Source organism: Callospermophilus lateralis, chromosome 18, assembly GCF_048772815.1.
Source record: "Callospermophilus lateralis isolate mCalLat2 chromosome 18, mCalLat2.hap1, whole genome shotgun sequence".
NCBI lineage: Eukaryota > Metazoa > Chordata > Mammalia > Rodentia > Sciuridae > Callospermophilus > Callospermophilus lateralis.
In genome coordinates, this window is record NC_135322.1 from 1,322,171 (window position 1) to 1,337,047 (window position 14,877).

Here is a 14,877-nt window from a genome sequence, read left to right on the forward strand (position 1 = left end):
CCTCTTCCCAGGAGCTCTGCCTGCGGTGCACAAAATGCCACGTCAGCGTCGTGGCTGCGTCAAAGACAAGGAGACCTCAGATGACAGAGGTGAGAGACAGTGGGCAGGCCTGGGAAGGGCTTCCAAGGCATGCTGAGCGAGCTTGGCCTCCAAGCCAGTCTTCCCTCTGGGTTTCCCTGGGGTGGAAAGGGTCAGAGGCTCTCCTAGGTGGACCCCCAAGGCATTCCGGTCACAGGGATGAGTCCTGGTACTTCCTTTGGGGTGTGTCTTGGGAGCTGAGGTCATCAGGACCCTCACTGTGGCCTAGTGGCCCTGCCTGAGCTAGACTCACATCCTGCTGTCTGGCCAGGGGTTGCAGGGCAGCAGGTTGGAGATGCTGGAAGCCAACTAGAGGAGATGGGGTGCAGAGGTCAGGCAGGAGGTGACCTGGGCTCAGTCCCGTGAGTCTTGCTGGTGGGTTGGCCCACAAAGGAGGGCCGCTGAGCTTGCTGTGATGCAGATTCATACAAAGTTCAAAAACAGCATAGAGAGGTCAATCACCCGTGTGCCTTTGATCCACTGTTCCCTCATGGTTGTGTCTCACTTACTGGCAACACATCAAACACAAGAAGTCAGTATGAGAAGGGTGTGTGCAAGATCGCTGTCGTTTTATCACATTTACAGCATGATGTAACCATTATTGCTACGGGAGAGAACTGTTTCTTCAGCACAAAGCTCTCCCTATCCCATCATAGCCTCCGACCCGTGCCCACCTGACTCCCTGTCCTGTCAGAGCCACGCCCACTCCTGTCCACCTGACCCCCTGTCCTGTCATAGCCGTGCCCAACCCTGCCCACCTGAGCTCCCTGTCCTGTCAGAGCCACTCCCACCCTCTCCACCTGACCCCCTGTCCTGTCTTAGCCACTCCCACCCTGTCCACCTGACTCCCTGTCCTGTCTTAGCCACGCCCACTCCTGTCCACCTGACTCCCTGTCCTGTCTTAGCCACGCCCACCCTGCCCACCTGACTCCCTGTCATAGCCACGCCCACCCTGCCCCCCTGCCCCCTGCCCCCCTGTCCTGTCATAGCCACGCCCCCTGCCCCCCTGCCCCCCCCGTCCTGTCAGAGCCACGCCCACCCTGCCCACCTGAGCTCCCTGTCTAACCCTAACCCTAACCCACCCCTGCCCACCATCAATTACTCCTCTGTTCTCCCTCTGAATTTCGTCATTTAAAGAATGTTCAATGGGAGTTTTTCGGTCTGTGACCTTTTGAGGTTTTCCTTTTTTTTTTTTTTTTGCTCTGCAGAGTGTGCTTGAGACCTGTCTTAGCTCTGTTGCACATAAACACTTTATTCCTCTTTATTGCTGGCTAGTAGTGTTCAAAACAAAACTGCAAGTCTGACATGGTGGCACACTCCTGTAATCTCAGCTATTCAGGAGGCAGAGGCAGGAGGATCAAGGTCGAGGCCAGCCTCAGCAACTTAATGAGACCTGTCCCAAAATAAAAAATGAAAAGGACTAGGGAGGTGACTCAGTGGTAAAGCACCCCTGGGGTCAAGCCCTAATACCAGAAAAAAATAATTTGTTTTTCAACAGATTTCAGTGGCTCTTATTGGCCAATTAGAATTGGGTAGCATCTCATGTAAAGACTCAGGTTCTATGATGAAGTGAGCAGTGGAAAATCACTTTACAGGCTGAAAAGGTGAAGAAGCAGAAAGGGAACAAAGTAAACCATTTTGTTCTTTTCAAAGCTGCTTTACTTTCGGGGAAAGCAGAGAGATTTCCTTGTCAATCTGGTTGGGTAAGGGGCCCCTCTGGTGAGCTGCTGCTAATGTCCTGGTGTGGGGAAAACGGCTTGTTTGGAAGTTGGGCTTGATTTCAACACATCCAGCGTGAGGGCCTCGGTTCTGTTTGGTTGGGTCTGTTGGACCTCGGCAGGAGCTTAGTCCACACACGTTGTTCCCCACGGCCAGTGGACCCCAGCGGGCTTCCTTTCGAGGCCGCTGGAGTGGGCTCAGTTTCTCCCTGCTGGGGGTGAAGGTGCGCATCTCTAGGCTGCCGTGTGGACATTTCATCTCTCTGGGATGATCCCCAGGATGGTGACCCATCATTGGTCGCTTAGCCAAAGGAGGGTCACGTGGCCTGTTGCCGTGCTACAGAACCTGAGACTGCCACCCCAGAGGCCCGGGTGTCTTTCCCCAGTCACCCTCTGACTCCATCACCTGCATCTCCCTCAGGCTCACAGGATCCAGCCCCTGGAGCCTTTCTTTGCCTTAAATAACCCGACTCAAGCCTTTGCACGTGCTGTCCCCTCTCTAGAATGGGAGATGGAGAAATTCAGGGGGGTGAGGAGGCACAGGGAAGTGGGATTCCAGGAGGTGAGGAGATTCTGGGGGGTGAGGAGATTCCAGGAGGTGGGAAGAGTCTTGGAGGTGGGGAGGGTGAACTCCTCCCCAGTCCAACTCAGGGTGGGGGGGCGTATTTCTAGCTTTGTGGTCCTGAGGGCCAAGATCAAGGCCAAACTAACCCAGTTTGATTTCTGCTCTGGAAACCCAGTGCTAAGAACAATGTGTATGAAAAAATCTGGGAACTAAATCTTCTTTTAACATTTTAATCTCATGTTTTGATTGGAAAGTGTAAACAGATGTGTAGAGGTCTGTATCTCAGTGGCCTCTGGTTGCACAGGTCTCTGTGTGTCTCAGCTCCTTGGACTGATGCCCCTGAGAGGTGTCCGCTTCCCTGTATGTAAATCTCACCTAAACTCAGGTGAATGAATCACGGACTCTCCCTAAGGACATGCCTCTAAAAATGCTTAGGAGGGAATGAACTGCAGCCTGTGACCTGCTGTGGACTGCACCAGACTCCAAGACGGACTGACAGAGGGCAGAGGAGACCTGACCATGTGGACGGCAGAATCTCAGTGGTGCGGTCAGGGGCATGGGGTTTCCTAGGCATTTCCTCCTTCCCGTCTGCCTTGCAGAGTCAAATGTTGTGATGAGGAGGGAAAAGATTGCACTAGTGTCGACTTCACCGTCAAGGTCAGGAGTAACCCGGCCTCTGCTTCTCACGCCCCAGGTGCTCCCCAGAGGCAGTACCATCCAGTTCCTGCAGGAAGCTCTGGGCACACACAAACAACTACACATGTGTGTCTGTTATCACATATTTAGGGACAGTTTTTTATGCCTGTGGCAGTTTAGCATGCATACCATTGGGGGCCTTGTTTTTGGTCTCTTTTGCTAGAGTTGCTCTGAAAGGTCTGCACCCAAGCACAGAACCTGGGCCATCCGCCTGGGCTCCTGTCACTTCTCATTGCGAAGGTTTTATGGGTGAGTTTTCCAGCCCTCAGAGGCCAGGCTGGCCTCATGACTCTCCCCCTCCTCTTCCAGCCCTGCCTCCGAAGAGTCCGAGTCCTACCCCAACCAAGCTTTCCAAAAGGAAGGGAAGACTGCTGGCCACATCTCTACCAGCCTGGAGCAAGGTGAGCTGATTGTTTCCTCAACGGCCAGAGGCCAGCTCTATCTGGAGAGGGCAGATATGTTTCTTGTCCTCTCTGCCCAGCTGAGACCCTGCTCTAGCTTGGTGGGCACTGCACCCAGAGGAGGGTGGTTTTCCTCTCTTCCCTACCTCCGGTTTCCTAATTCCTGTCTCTGGTCAAATGCTACCTATCAGGCGGGGGACATAGCTCAAATAGTGGAGCCCTAGTCCAGTTTGGGTGACACCCTGGGTACATTCCCATCACTGCAGAACAAATCGGTCACTTAGTCCATGGCTTTCTACCCCTTATCATGCTTCACTTCTTCAGAGGAAGGTTGCCACCCGACAGTGTGCTGTAATGTGTCCATCCGCTGCTGCCCCACTACACCTGGGGAGGGCAGGAATCTCATCTGTTGTTCACTGACAGAGCCTGGCCTAGGAACGGCCGGGCTGAAGAGTGGACGGAATGCACGGGGCAGCAGTGTGAATGCAGGGAGGGAAAGCGGATCAGTGCGTGGAGGTCGGCAGCTGCCCCTCCTTTCTGCACTCTTTTTAAAAAAAAAAAATTAATATTTATTTTTAGTTTTCGGTGGACACAACATCTTTACCCCATTTTTTTATGTGGTGCTGAGGATCGAACCCAGCACCCCCAGCGCCCCGCGCATGCCAGGCGAGTGCGCTACCACTTGAGCCACATCCCCAGCCCCTACACTCTTGATCTTTCCTTGCAGACTCCTGTCTGCCACCCACTTTGGGTGAAGCAGATCCTGTCCCTTCTCCTGGCATTCCTCTAGCCAATCAGAGCATACTATGCCCAGGACCACAGTGACTGGCTGAGGGCCAGGCATGTGACTCAGTCTTGGCCAAGGAGAATTGGCTCTGGGACTTGTGAGGGACTCCAGGATTGCCAAGCAGGTGGACATGCTACACTGATGGCCCTTATGGTGAATGAGAGGCTGGAAAGGAGATCCAGAGAGGCAGCCTCTCTCGTCACACCAGCACTACCTTCAGAAGCATCCCAAAGGACAGAAATGACTTTCCTGTTAGTGCCAGCAACACTCCTCCCACACAAACACAGAGAAAATATATGTGCATATTATGGAAATAATTTAAAACTCACAAGAAAAGTGCAACACTAGTAAGCGCACCTGGCTTCACCATCTGTTAACGTTTCTCCTATTGGCTTCGTCCTCTGCACTCTCTACCATGATCCGTATATTACCTTCAGAACCATTGAGCACAGAGTGCACACAGCACCTGCCCCAAACACTTCTGTGTCTCCTAAGAGTCTTCTCCTACATAACCCCAGCACTGTTATAACCTTCATACGTTTAACATTGGTTCAATGCTTTTAATCAAAACTGCTCTCAACATCCCTGTCTTGAAAATGTGCTAAATGCCATCCACTTTTGCATCCTCTCTTCTCCACTGCAGGATTCTGTCTGTGGCAGTGTTGCAATTAGTGGTCATGAAGAAATCTCCTTTAGTCTAGAAAACCTTGTTGGCCATTTTTTGCCTCTTATGACACTGATATTTTTGAAGACTATACAGTCACTGCTGCAATTGGGTCTGGGGGTGCATTTTTCTTTAAACTAGATTGATCTTATGCATTTGTGCCCAGAATACAGGCAGGCACGGGTAATGCTGTGCCTGCTTAGAGCCTCACATCCGGGTCTGCCTGTGGCCTGTCTGTCATCGATGGTGGCTGCTCATTTTGATTCTGGTCAAGATAATTTTCTATTTTCTCCACTGAATACTTTCCCGTTTTCCTCATTACAACTAATAGGCAATCAGTGAAGAGGCACATTTAGATCAAGCCATAACCTAGGGGTAGGAAATATTCTGATTGGCCCATTGTGAATCACATGCCCACCATTTAACCAAGCAATAACTGGGGTGCTGGACCCTCATTGGCCCACCCTGGGCCATGTGCATGTCCCTGAAGTGGAAGGGGGTGTGTGTCTTTGTCTGTCCCACAAACCAAGAAAGGGAAGCATGGAGGAAGGCTGTGGCTCTCGCCTGGAAGCACCTTCCCTCCAGGGCCTTTTGGCAATGTGTGGACCTGTTTCGATTGCCACACTCGAGGGGATATACTACTGGCATCTAATGGGTGGAGGCCAGGGGTGCACTCACAGTGCTCAGTCAGAATGAACTGACCCGAGTGGCCATGGAGCCATGGCTGAGGAACCCAGGGCTAGCGAAGGATAGTTCTGCAGAGGAAGAGGCACAGAGTAGAGACCCAAGTCTCCCATCCACTGATGCCCCCCAGTTAGGGCCCAGCCCAGTGAAACCATGAGCCTAGACTCTCACCTTGGCCACTATCCACTGTGTGGTCTTGGGCTATTTCCTAAACTCCTCTGTGCCTCTCAGCTCCCTCATCTGTCAATCGGCTGGTCACAGTAGCCCATCACAGGGTTATTACAGGATAGAGAATGGATTGTGCAGTTCTTAGAATATGCCTATCATGTAAGTGTTTGCAGGTAAATGATGGGAAATTTTCCAGTTTTGGAAAATGGATCCTCTTTGAGCCCCATTTCTGATCACAATGAGTGTAGCGAGTTGTGGAAGTGTTCCTGCCTCTGTTTGTTCTTGCAAGTGGAGAAATAACAAAAGTAGCTGAGGACTCGTGAGCATGCATGCCAATTACATAAAAGAGTACCACAATAACCCCTGAGGAGAGTACAGACAGAAATCAATAGACCTGCCTACCGTTTACCAAGTGGTGGCACTGAGGCAGATGCTTTATCTTGGAAAAGAAGTGGGGATATTTTTACAACAGATAGTTTCAACTACTCAGCTAAGGCGACAGCGTTAACTGGCAGCTAGCGAGTTTCCGGAACTTGTCAAGTGACAAATGTTGTTGGGGCTCTTCCCTTACTGTCTAATCCCCTAGAGGCAGTACTGTTAGCTCTTCTTCCCATCCTGCAGATGTGGAAACAAGGCACAGGAAGCCGCCTGTCCAGGGATCCCAGCAGGATGTGGCCCGCTGCCCCGCGGCGCTGACCTCCCTACCTCTCCAGCCTCCTCCTGTCTTGAGCTCTCTGCCTGCTCCACCCTTCACCTCCTTCAGGGTCCACTGCTCTGCTCTGCCTCGCAGACTCCTCTGTCCCCGGTGACTCAGCTCGGCTGTCATCTTCTCTTTCAAGCCTTGTCAGAGTTCCCCAAAATGCGTGCACAGGTGTCCTCTGTGCTCCTGGGCATGCACCGCTCCTCCAGCACCAGCCACACTGCATCCAGGTGTCCCTGGGCTCTGTCCATCTCTCTGCTCTCTGCTCTGAACCGTGAGCCCAGGAAGGACACAGGTTTGGCTGCCGTCTTCTGAATTCAGGAGCTACATGGGTAGAATGAGTTGCTCTCCACTCAGGGATGGTCCCTGTGTGAACATCCAGGGTGTGGGGGGGCAGTGACCACTGCATGGGGCTCACCACCCGTGCTCCTTTGATCCTGTTTCTCTCCCTAGGAGGTCGAGGGGGGGCTCACCCCATGTCAGTTCACATTCTGCCCCAAATAAGTGGGGATATGGGAAAGCAAGGACAGCTTTGATCCTTCTAAAGGCAAAGATGGATCTGTCACTTCTGCTTACACCCATTGGCTAGAATGTAGTCACAAGACCCTATGGGATGCTGGGAAACGTAGTCTTTGGGCAGCCATGCATTCACTATAATTTTTATTTTTAGAGCAAAATCGTAGGCGTGTTGTGTCCACCACAGCTCTAGTCTGTTAGGTTAACTTATCCCCAGCACCTGGCAATGGTGAATACATGAGTAAACTGATCTCCAAGTCTGCATCAATCTCCCACTGCCTAGGATCACCCACATTTAAACAATACTTAGAATAATAGCAAGCACTGACCATGATACCCGGGCTATCCACTCAATCCTCACAGTAACCAAGGAGGAGAGGTACTGTTGTTATCCCTGTGGAAGCACAGAGAGCTTGCATCACTTGCTGAAGGTCACACAGCTAATTAAGTGGCCAAACCAGGAGTGAAACCCAGGAAGTCTGGCTCCTGAGTCTGCTCCTAACCATCCTTGGTATCTACATCACAGATAGGGAAACTGGGAGTTTTCCAGATGGCCAAATGATGACAGGCAGGAGTCTTCCAGGCATCGATGTTCCATAGCATGCACTCACCTCCCAACCCGACAGGAACACTGGGAACATACCATATCAGTTGTCTCTTGACATGGCAGTGCACAACAAACAACAGAAATTCAGGAACACATACCCAGAAGGGGTTGTTTAGGAGGTTCCTTCCTAGGAGCAGTCTGTGCACTCTGGGTGTCAGCTGGTCTAAGCTGGCTCTCCAAGGGCCTGGGGGACTTAGTGTGGCTCTACACATCTTGCCAGCTCCAACAGGCTGACCTGGGCATGTTCTTTCTCCTGGTAGCAGTAGAGGGGCAGTAAGAGTATTGCCAGTTACCAAAGTTTTTTTCAAGTTTCTGCATATATCACCCTTTACCAACATCCAACTGGCCAAAGCAAGTGCCATGGACCGGGGTAGGGTGAGCAACAGGAGCCTGCTCACTGCCAACGGCCATGCGGGATTTGGCACACCTTTGCACATGCTCTCTGGGGCCAGGGGAGGGACCAGTCCCTGGGTGAAGAGCCGCAGGGCTTTGGTGTTACAGGAACCAGTGGTCTTCAAGGATATAGCCCTGTACTTCACCCAGAGTGAGTGGAAGCTGCTGAAGCCGGCGCAGAAGGCCCTGTACAAGGATGTGATGCTGGAGAACTACAGCAATTTGGCCTCCCTGGGTAAGGACGGCCTCCCCGCGCCATCTCGATTCTCAAGGGCTCTGAGCTTTACAGAAGGCCCGGGCATGGCCCTGGCTTCCTCCTTTCCCGGCCCAGCTCGTGGTGCCACTGAACTGCGGGCAAGCCGGGTGCTCCAGTCTACCCGGCTGGCTGCAGGGAGGGCGAGCGTTGGCTTCTCTGTGATTGGAGCCGGCTGGAGTCACGTGGCCGCAGCGGAGCCAATCCGAGTGGGCGGACGTCTCCCGCGGCTCCGCTCCGGAGCCCGAGCTCGAGGGATCCCGCCGAGGTCCGAGCGCTGGGTGGGGCGCAGGCCAGCCCTGGGGCCGCGCCCGCTGGGGAGCCCCCTCTGCCCGCGTGGGCCTTCTGTGCAAGCACTGGCGCGGGCGAGGCCTTCTGGGAGGCCTGAACCTTCTTTCTTGTGTGTAGTGGGGTGTCATTTCTTCAAGCCGACATTGATCACCAGGCTGGAGCAGGGCATCGATCCGACCCTGGAGGACAGACCGGCCCCCGGAGGCCCCCCGCGAGAGGAGGACGAGGGAGGCGCTGCCAGCGCTGCCTCGGCAGGTGAGCTGCGGGACGCGGGGACGGGGGGGGACTGGGTGGCCCGCGGCCGGCCCGACTGGCCTTTGGCGGCGCTCTGCCCCCGCGGGTGCTCTCCTCCGTCGGGTCTCCGTCACTGCTTCCACCAGGACCTTGAAGAGAGGTCGGTGGCATTTTCTTGGTGTTGGTTGGTTTGTACATGACCTTCATCTTTTCAAATGTCAGCAGTTCACAACCCTCTGTGGACTTAGAAAAGCACAGCACATTTTTGAACAGCACTGTGATTACCCACCCTGCTCAGACCTCAGAGTGTGTAGATTTTTTTCACTAGCTCGTTGGTTCCATTGTCCTAGATGTGAAGCAGATAAAACCAAAAGTAGTATATGACTTACAACGTAATTATTTAATGTATTATGTAGCACAATTAGATTCTAAAATATAATTATTTAAAATATAATAATGTTAATATAATCACTCTTTAATGAGCATCACTTATTGTTATTTGTGAGTCTTTTCTTAAGACTCACAAATAACACTAAGTGATGCTCATTAAATAGTGATCCTCTTTCACACTCCTGCTTCTGCTTCCCTAGGTCCAAGTCCTGGTTATTTATCAGCTAGCCAGTAAGTCTTGAACTTTCTGAACCGGCTTCCAGTGATACATCCCCTCACAGTGACTTAAAGGAGAAGTATGAGTATTGACAAGAATGTGGTGTTGGGCTTTGTTGTCTGTTGGAACCAAGCCTGGGCAACTTGTAAGCAAGGTCAATCCATTTCTCCTGCTTCCGAAGCCTGCATGTCCAGGTCGAGGGTGCCTCCCTCAGGGGGCAGGCTGCCAGCCTCTTGAGGTGTCCTCACATGGTGGATGGAGCCAGAGAGGTCTCTGGCCTCTTGTCAGAGCAAAAACCCCATTCACAAGGGGTCCATCCTAATGACCTAAATTATCTCATAGGGGCTCAGGGCCTGGTACCTTCACTTTAGAGATGGGGATCTCAAAATGTGCATTTTGGCAAGACATAGGCATTCACTCAATAACAGCACAGAGCGCAGGATGCCCTAGGCTGCTGGTGGCAGTCCACGAGGGCGGAGCTGTGGAGGGGGAAGACCATTAAGCAGCACACACAAACATTCTCAGCCCCCAACCACTCTTCCTGGGTGAACCCCAGCAGACATGCATCTGTGTTCACCAGGAGGTGTGCTGCGGTGTTCACAGCAGCTCTGTTCAGAATGACCCCAAAGTGGGGTCTACCCAAGCGTGTTTCGGCATATTACACAATGAAATACTGTGAGCATGGTTCACACTGACAGGAGACAGTACTGATGAATGTCACAAAGGAAACATGGAGTGCAGAAATACAGACGCTAAAGGTCCATACCACGGTTATCTTCACAAGGTATGTGAGAACAGGCAATGCAGACACGTGTGGTTAGGGGAGAGGGGAGCGGTGGGAGGGCTGCTGGGCTGCTGTGAGCCTCACCTTGGTGCTGTGAACAGGAGTGTGCTCACTCTTGAGCACTAACCAAATGGAGCACTTTTTATCTGTGTATGAACTTTGTATATGTGTTACATGCTCCAATAAAACACTTTAAAATCAAAACAGCAACATAAAACGGATGTTTGCATCCTGAATCTCTTTCAGGCAAGAAGGCACAGCGTAAGTCAAAGACAAAACCGAAGCCAGACAGTTCAAAGACTCTGCTACAGGAGAAGGCCGAGAAAGCCATCCAAAGGGCTATCGCCCAGAGTGCTAGGGCAGAAAGGGCCTCAAAAAGGGCCTTGAAAAGGGCCTCTGAAGAGGCCTCTGAAAGGGCTCCCAAAAGGGCCCTGGAAAGGGCCTCAGAAAGCGAGGACAGGCCATCTCCAAGTAACCAGAAAGCTGGCCCCAGCCCAGACACAAGAGCAGGCAAGAAAGTCTCCGCTGCTGAGAAAGAGCCTGAGCCTGCGGCCCCAAAGGAACCTTCGAGTCAAAAACCAGGAACCTCAGCACCAGAGAGCGTCTCCGCTGCTGAGAAAGAGCATGAGCCCGTGGCCCCAAAGGAACCCTCTAATCAAAAGCCATCAACCACGGCACCAGAGAACATGTCCCCTGCTGAGAAAGAGCCTGAACCTGGGGCCCCGAAGGAACCTTCAGATCAAAAGCCATCAACCACGGCACCAGAGAACATGTCCCCTGCTGAGAAAGAGCCTGAACCCGTGGCCCCGAAGGAACCTTCGAGTCAAAAGCCATCAACCTCGCCACCGGAGAACGTCTCCCCTGCTGAGAAAGAGCCTGAACCTGGGGCCCTAAAGGAACCTTCGAGTCAAAAACCAGGAACCTCAGCACCGGAGAGCGTCTCCCCTGCTGAGAAAGAGCCTGAACCTGGGGCCCCAAAGGAACCTTCGAGTCAAAAACCAGGAACCTCAGCACCGGAGAACGTCTCCCCTGCTGAGAAAGAGCCTGAACCCGGGGCCCCGAAGGAACCTTCAAATCAAAAACCAGGAACCTCAGCACCAAAGAAAACCCGTCAAGGAAAGAAGACCCCAGAAAAAGGCACTGGTAAGAAAACACAAAGTGCTACGGGCTCCAAGAAAAAGCCTCAGAGCCCCCGAAAGGGTAAGAATCACTTTAAATGTAAGGAATGTGGAAAAACCTTCAACCAGACCCTCCACCTGGTGGAGCATGAGCGAATCCACACGGGAGAGAAACCACATAAGTGTGACGTGTGTGGGAAGTCCTTCAGACACAGCTGGTACTTTTTCACCCACCGCCGCATCCACACAGGGGAGAGGCCCTACAAGTGTAAGGAGTGTGGCAAGGCCTTCAACAGCAGCTCCACCCTCAGCAGCCACTTCAGGATCCACACCGGGGAGACGCCCTTCAAATGCAATGAGTGTGGGAAGACCTTCAAGCAGAGCACGAAGCTCACTCGCCACCGCAGGATCCACACCGGGGAGAAGCCCTACAAGTGCGAGGAGTGTAAGAAGTGCTTTGGCCGCAGCTCGTCCCTGACCGAGCACAAGAGGATCCACACGGGAGAGAAGCCCTACTGCTGCCGCGAGTGTGGGAAAACCTTCAGAGTCAATTCACACCTCGTGGAGCACCGCCGGCTCCACCAAGCGGAGAAGCCGCACAAGTGTGAAGAGTGTGGAAAGCACTTCCGGAACCGTGCTCACCTGACAGAGCACAAGCAGATCCACGTGCCGGGAGCCCGCGAGGACTGTCCCGAGTGTGGGAAAGCCTTCCCCAGCAAGGCAGCCCTCCTTAAGCACCAGAAAAGCCACGGAGAAGACTCCTTGCACCGGTGCCAGGGCTGTGGAAAGGCCTTCCGGTGTAAGTCGAGCATCATACGGCACCAGCGGCTACACGCGGGGCAGAAGCCGTTCGTGTGCACCGAGTGTGGGAAAGGCTTCACTGATAGGACCACCCTGAATAACCACCGCAGAATCCACGCCGCAGACAGGCCGGACCCCTGCGCACAGTGTGGGAGGACCTTCAGGCACCTGGCCACCTTGACACTGCACCTGAAAATGCATGCTAGGAAGGGAAAGTAAGACCTCCCGGCCCAGGAAGAGCCCTTGTCCAGAACTACCCCAGAGCCGCCAGCAAGGTCAGACCAGGGAGACTGTTCGAGTGGACACGGCCTGGTTTCCATCTGACTTTACTTCAGTGTTCCCCACGGACGGTTCCTCTTCCCACAGCATTTGTGCAGTATCAGGAGATAGTTCCTGATTGTCCCTACTGGGAGGTGCTACTGGCAACTGGAACCTGTGGATAGAGGCCAGGTATACAGAAAAATAATCCTACAACATGACAGACAGGCTTCCTCACCTTCCAACGGTAAAGAACACCCTGCCCATCTCAAGCAAAAGTCCTGTAGGTAACTGTGTGTGAGAGGGCATTCTGGTAGGTTCCTGTGCTGCCCAACACGATAACCACTAAGGTGCACACCTACATTCAGAGGAAGCAACATGGAATAAATTCTAAATGCAGCCTCTTCAATGCACTAACCTCCCATCAGTGTCAGTGGTCAGTGGCTACTGCATGGACCTTGGAGATGAACAGCATCCCCAGCATTCTGGGAGGTTCTCCCCAGCACTGATCAAGAGCTCAGTTGTCAGAGATCTCACGTGGGATGGTCCCGAGGAAGTAAGAAAATGGGTGACACTTAATTTGTGTTTTCCTTATAGTCAAATGTAGGGTTTTATAAATGGCTTTAGCAAAGTGTCTGGGGCCCATGAAGCTCTGGGCACTATTCAGATCTTGAGCTGGCTGGTTCTCCACCCATGGGACACCTCCCTGTGGCCAGGAAAGAATGGTCAGCAGATGGTTGACAGTGTTGATCATAAAGGCCAGCCTTTGGGGGGCCCATTCTGTCCAGCACAGTGCTGAGCTCTTTATCTCAATTGTCATAGCCAATTCCTACCTGCATCCTATGAAACAGGAACTATTATGGTCCCCGGTGTTTAAGTGAGGAAACCAAAGCTTTTGAGAGCTTTTGCTTTTAAAAAGAATTATTCCAATTTTGTACATAAACCAAAGTTTTTGCTACTTTTATATTGTACTCTTTCAAATTGACACAGTTTGAATTTTTACTAAGTATGCCTTTTTTTTAAAAAAAAAAAAAAGTGAGCTGGGATGTAGCTCAGTGGTAGAGCACTCGTCTAGCATGTGCAAGGCCCTGTGTTTGATCTCCAGCACCACGGGGGGCGGGGGGAGGTATATGTGTTTGCATTTCTGTGTAGATGCCTCCCAGGGCAGAAAGCAGCTTGGATCTGGGCTGGCGGGACCTGACACAGTGAATACATATGAGGGTGGACTGGGTGGGTGCAGCCCACACGGGCAGGTGTCCCGTGCACTGCCACACGCTCATCAGCAAATTGTGTGAGTTGCTTCCCTGCTCAGGAAGGCAGCATCGAGCTGCTGGGACAGAGACCAGATGGCCCACATAGCAGGATATATGTTCTCTTTGCCCCTCTATAGAAAGTCTTAGCTGATCACCTCCCGAAGGTCTGAAGTGAAACAGGGAGGATGTGGTTGACTGTGCAGCAGAGGCTGGAGTCTCATGCTGGTGACCATCAGTGTAGAAGGCACTGGGCACACACCCACCGCCCGCCTCCTAGGTGAGTCTCTGTGTGCCTGTGGCCGTGCGTGTGTGCACCTTTGAGGAGGTGTCATGAAGACCACTTTGTTCTGCATGCCTGTGGCTGTGGGACACTTTGATGACAAGGTCATGACACCACTTTTTAAGTGCAGCACTGGTCCTTCTCACCTAACGATGTCAGTGGCAACCTTGTAGGTCAATTTCATTAGCCATTGTGGGGTGCTACCACAGCAGGAAAAGCCACCATGGTGGCCAGGCAGCATGGGATGGCTTCGAGCTCTGCCACTTCTTCCTTTTTCAGGCCCTCAGAGTGGCTTGCTGGGGGACAGTGGAAAGTCCTGGGATGCGGAGCCTGTGGCTTTGCACCTGTTCCAGAGCAGCCTGTGGAGTGGGCAGCCGGAGTCCAGCGGTAATAGCCTTCTCCAGAACAGTTGCCTTCCACCCCTTCTTGACCCTCAGAGGGTGTGTGGAGAGGTGATGTGGAGGACACCCAAGGACTTCGGTGAGAGCCATTTCTGGCTCTGTGTACATTTTCCAGGATCCTCTTGGTTGCAAATAATATTAACCCAATTCACAGTAGCCGAAGTGAAACCAACGCAACTAAAGGAAATCATGGACATGTGCCCCTGGGGGCAGGTGCCTTGCTTGGAGGACCTTTGGCAGACCTGAGACCTGAGAACCATGCAGACAAGACTCCTTCCATCTCCCATTTCTGCAAGTCTTCTTCAGACCTTCTTTTGACAGAAACATTCTCTAGAGCTGCAAGCTGCCTCAGTTCTCGACTTAAGAGGAAAGAGTTTCTTTCTCCCAGAATGAATCCTCAAGAGTATCCCCGTGAGGCTGCAGAGACCTTGGGAGGCAGAGGTCCTATTTGCCCTTTGTTGTCCTTGAGCCATTGCAATGAGCATGTATCACTTTTGTAACTTCGAGAGGAGGTGGGGTACATTCGGGAGGGGTAGTAGGGAGTGACTGTTGCAAGACCCCCTGACAGGGACAATGCTTCAGGAATCTGGGGGTCAACCTGGAGGAAGGGGCTTCTGACT

The 14,877-nt window shown here is 52.5% G+C and overlaps 1 protein-coding gene across 1 annotated transcript; it reads left to right on the forward strand.

Moving 5' to 3' along the window:
• Positions 1 to 21: 21 nt before the first annotated feature.
• On the forward strand, positions 22 to 12,369 carry LOC143384162 (uncharacterized). Its single transcript, XM_076839216.1, has 5 exons — positions 22 to 89; positions 3,367 to 3,458; positions 8,086 to 8,212; positions 8,639 to 8,776; positions 10,393 to 12,369. Exons 1-5 carry the CDS (start codon positions 35 to 37, stop codon positions 12,282 to 12,284), a joined length of 2,304 nt encoding a protein of 767 aa, XP_076695331.1. The 5' UTR covers positions 22 to 34; the 3' UTR covers positions 12,285 to 12,369.
• Positions 12,370 to 14,877: the final 2,508 nt, after the last annotated feature.

What these genes read in the sequence shown, in the direction of transcription:
- LOC143384162 (XM_076839216.1), top strand. Translation starts at nt 35, where the DNA reads ATGCCACGTCAGCGTCGTGGCTGCGTCAAAGACAAGGAGACCTCAGAT. An exon ending in GGAGACCTCAGATGACAGAG is followed by an intron (nt 90 to 3,366) that starts GTGAGAGACAGT and finishes CTCCTCTTCCAG; the next exon opens with CCCTGCCTCCGAAGAGTCCG. An exon ending in CTCTACCAGCCTGGAGCAAG is followed by an intron (nt 3,459 to 8,085) that starts GTGAGCTGATTG and finishes TTGGTGTTACAG; the next exon opens with GAACCAGTGGTCTTCAAGGA.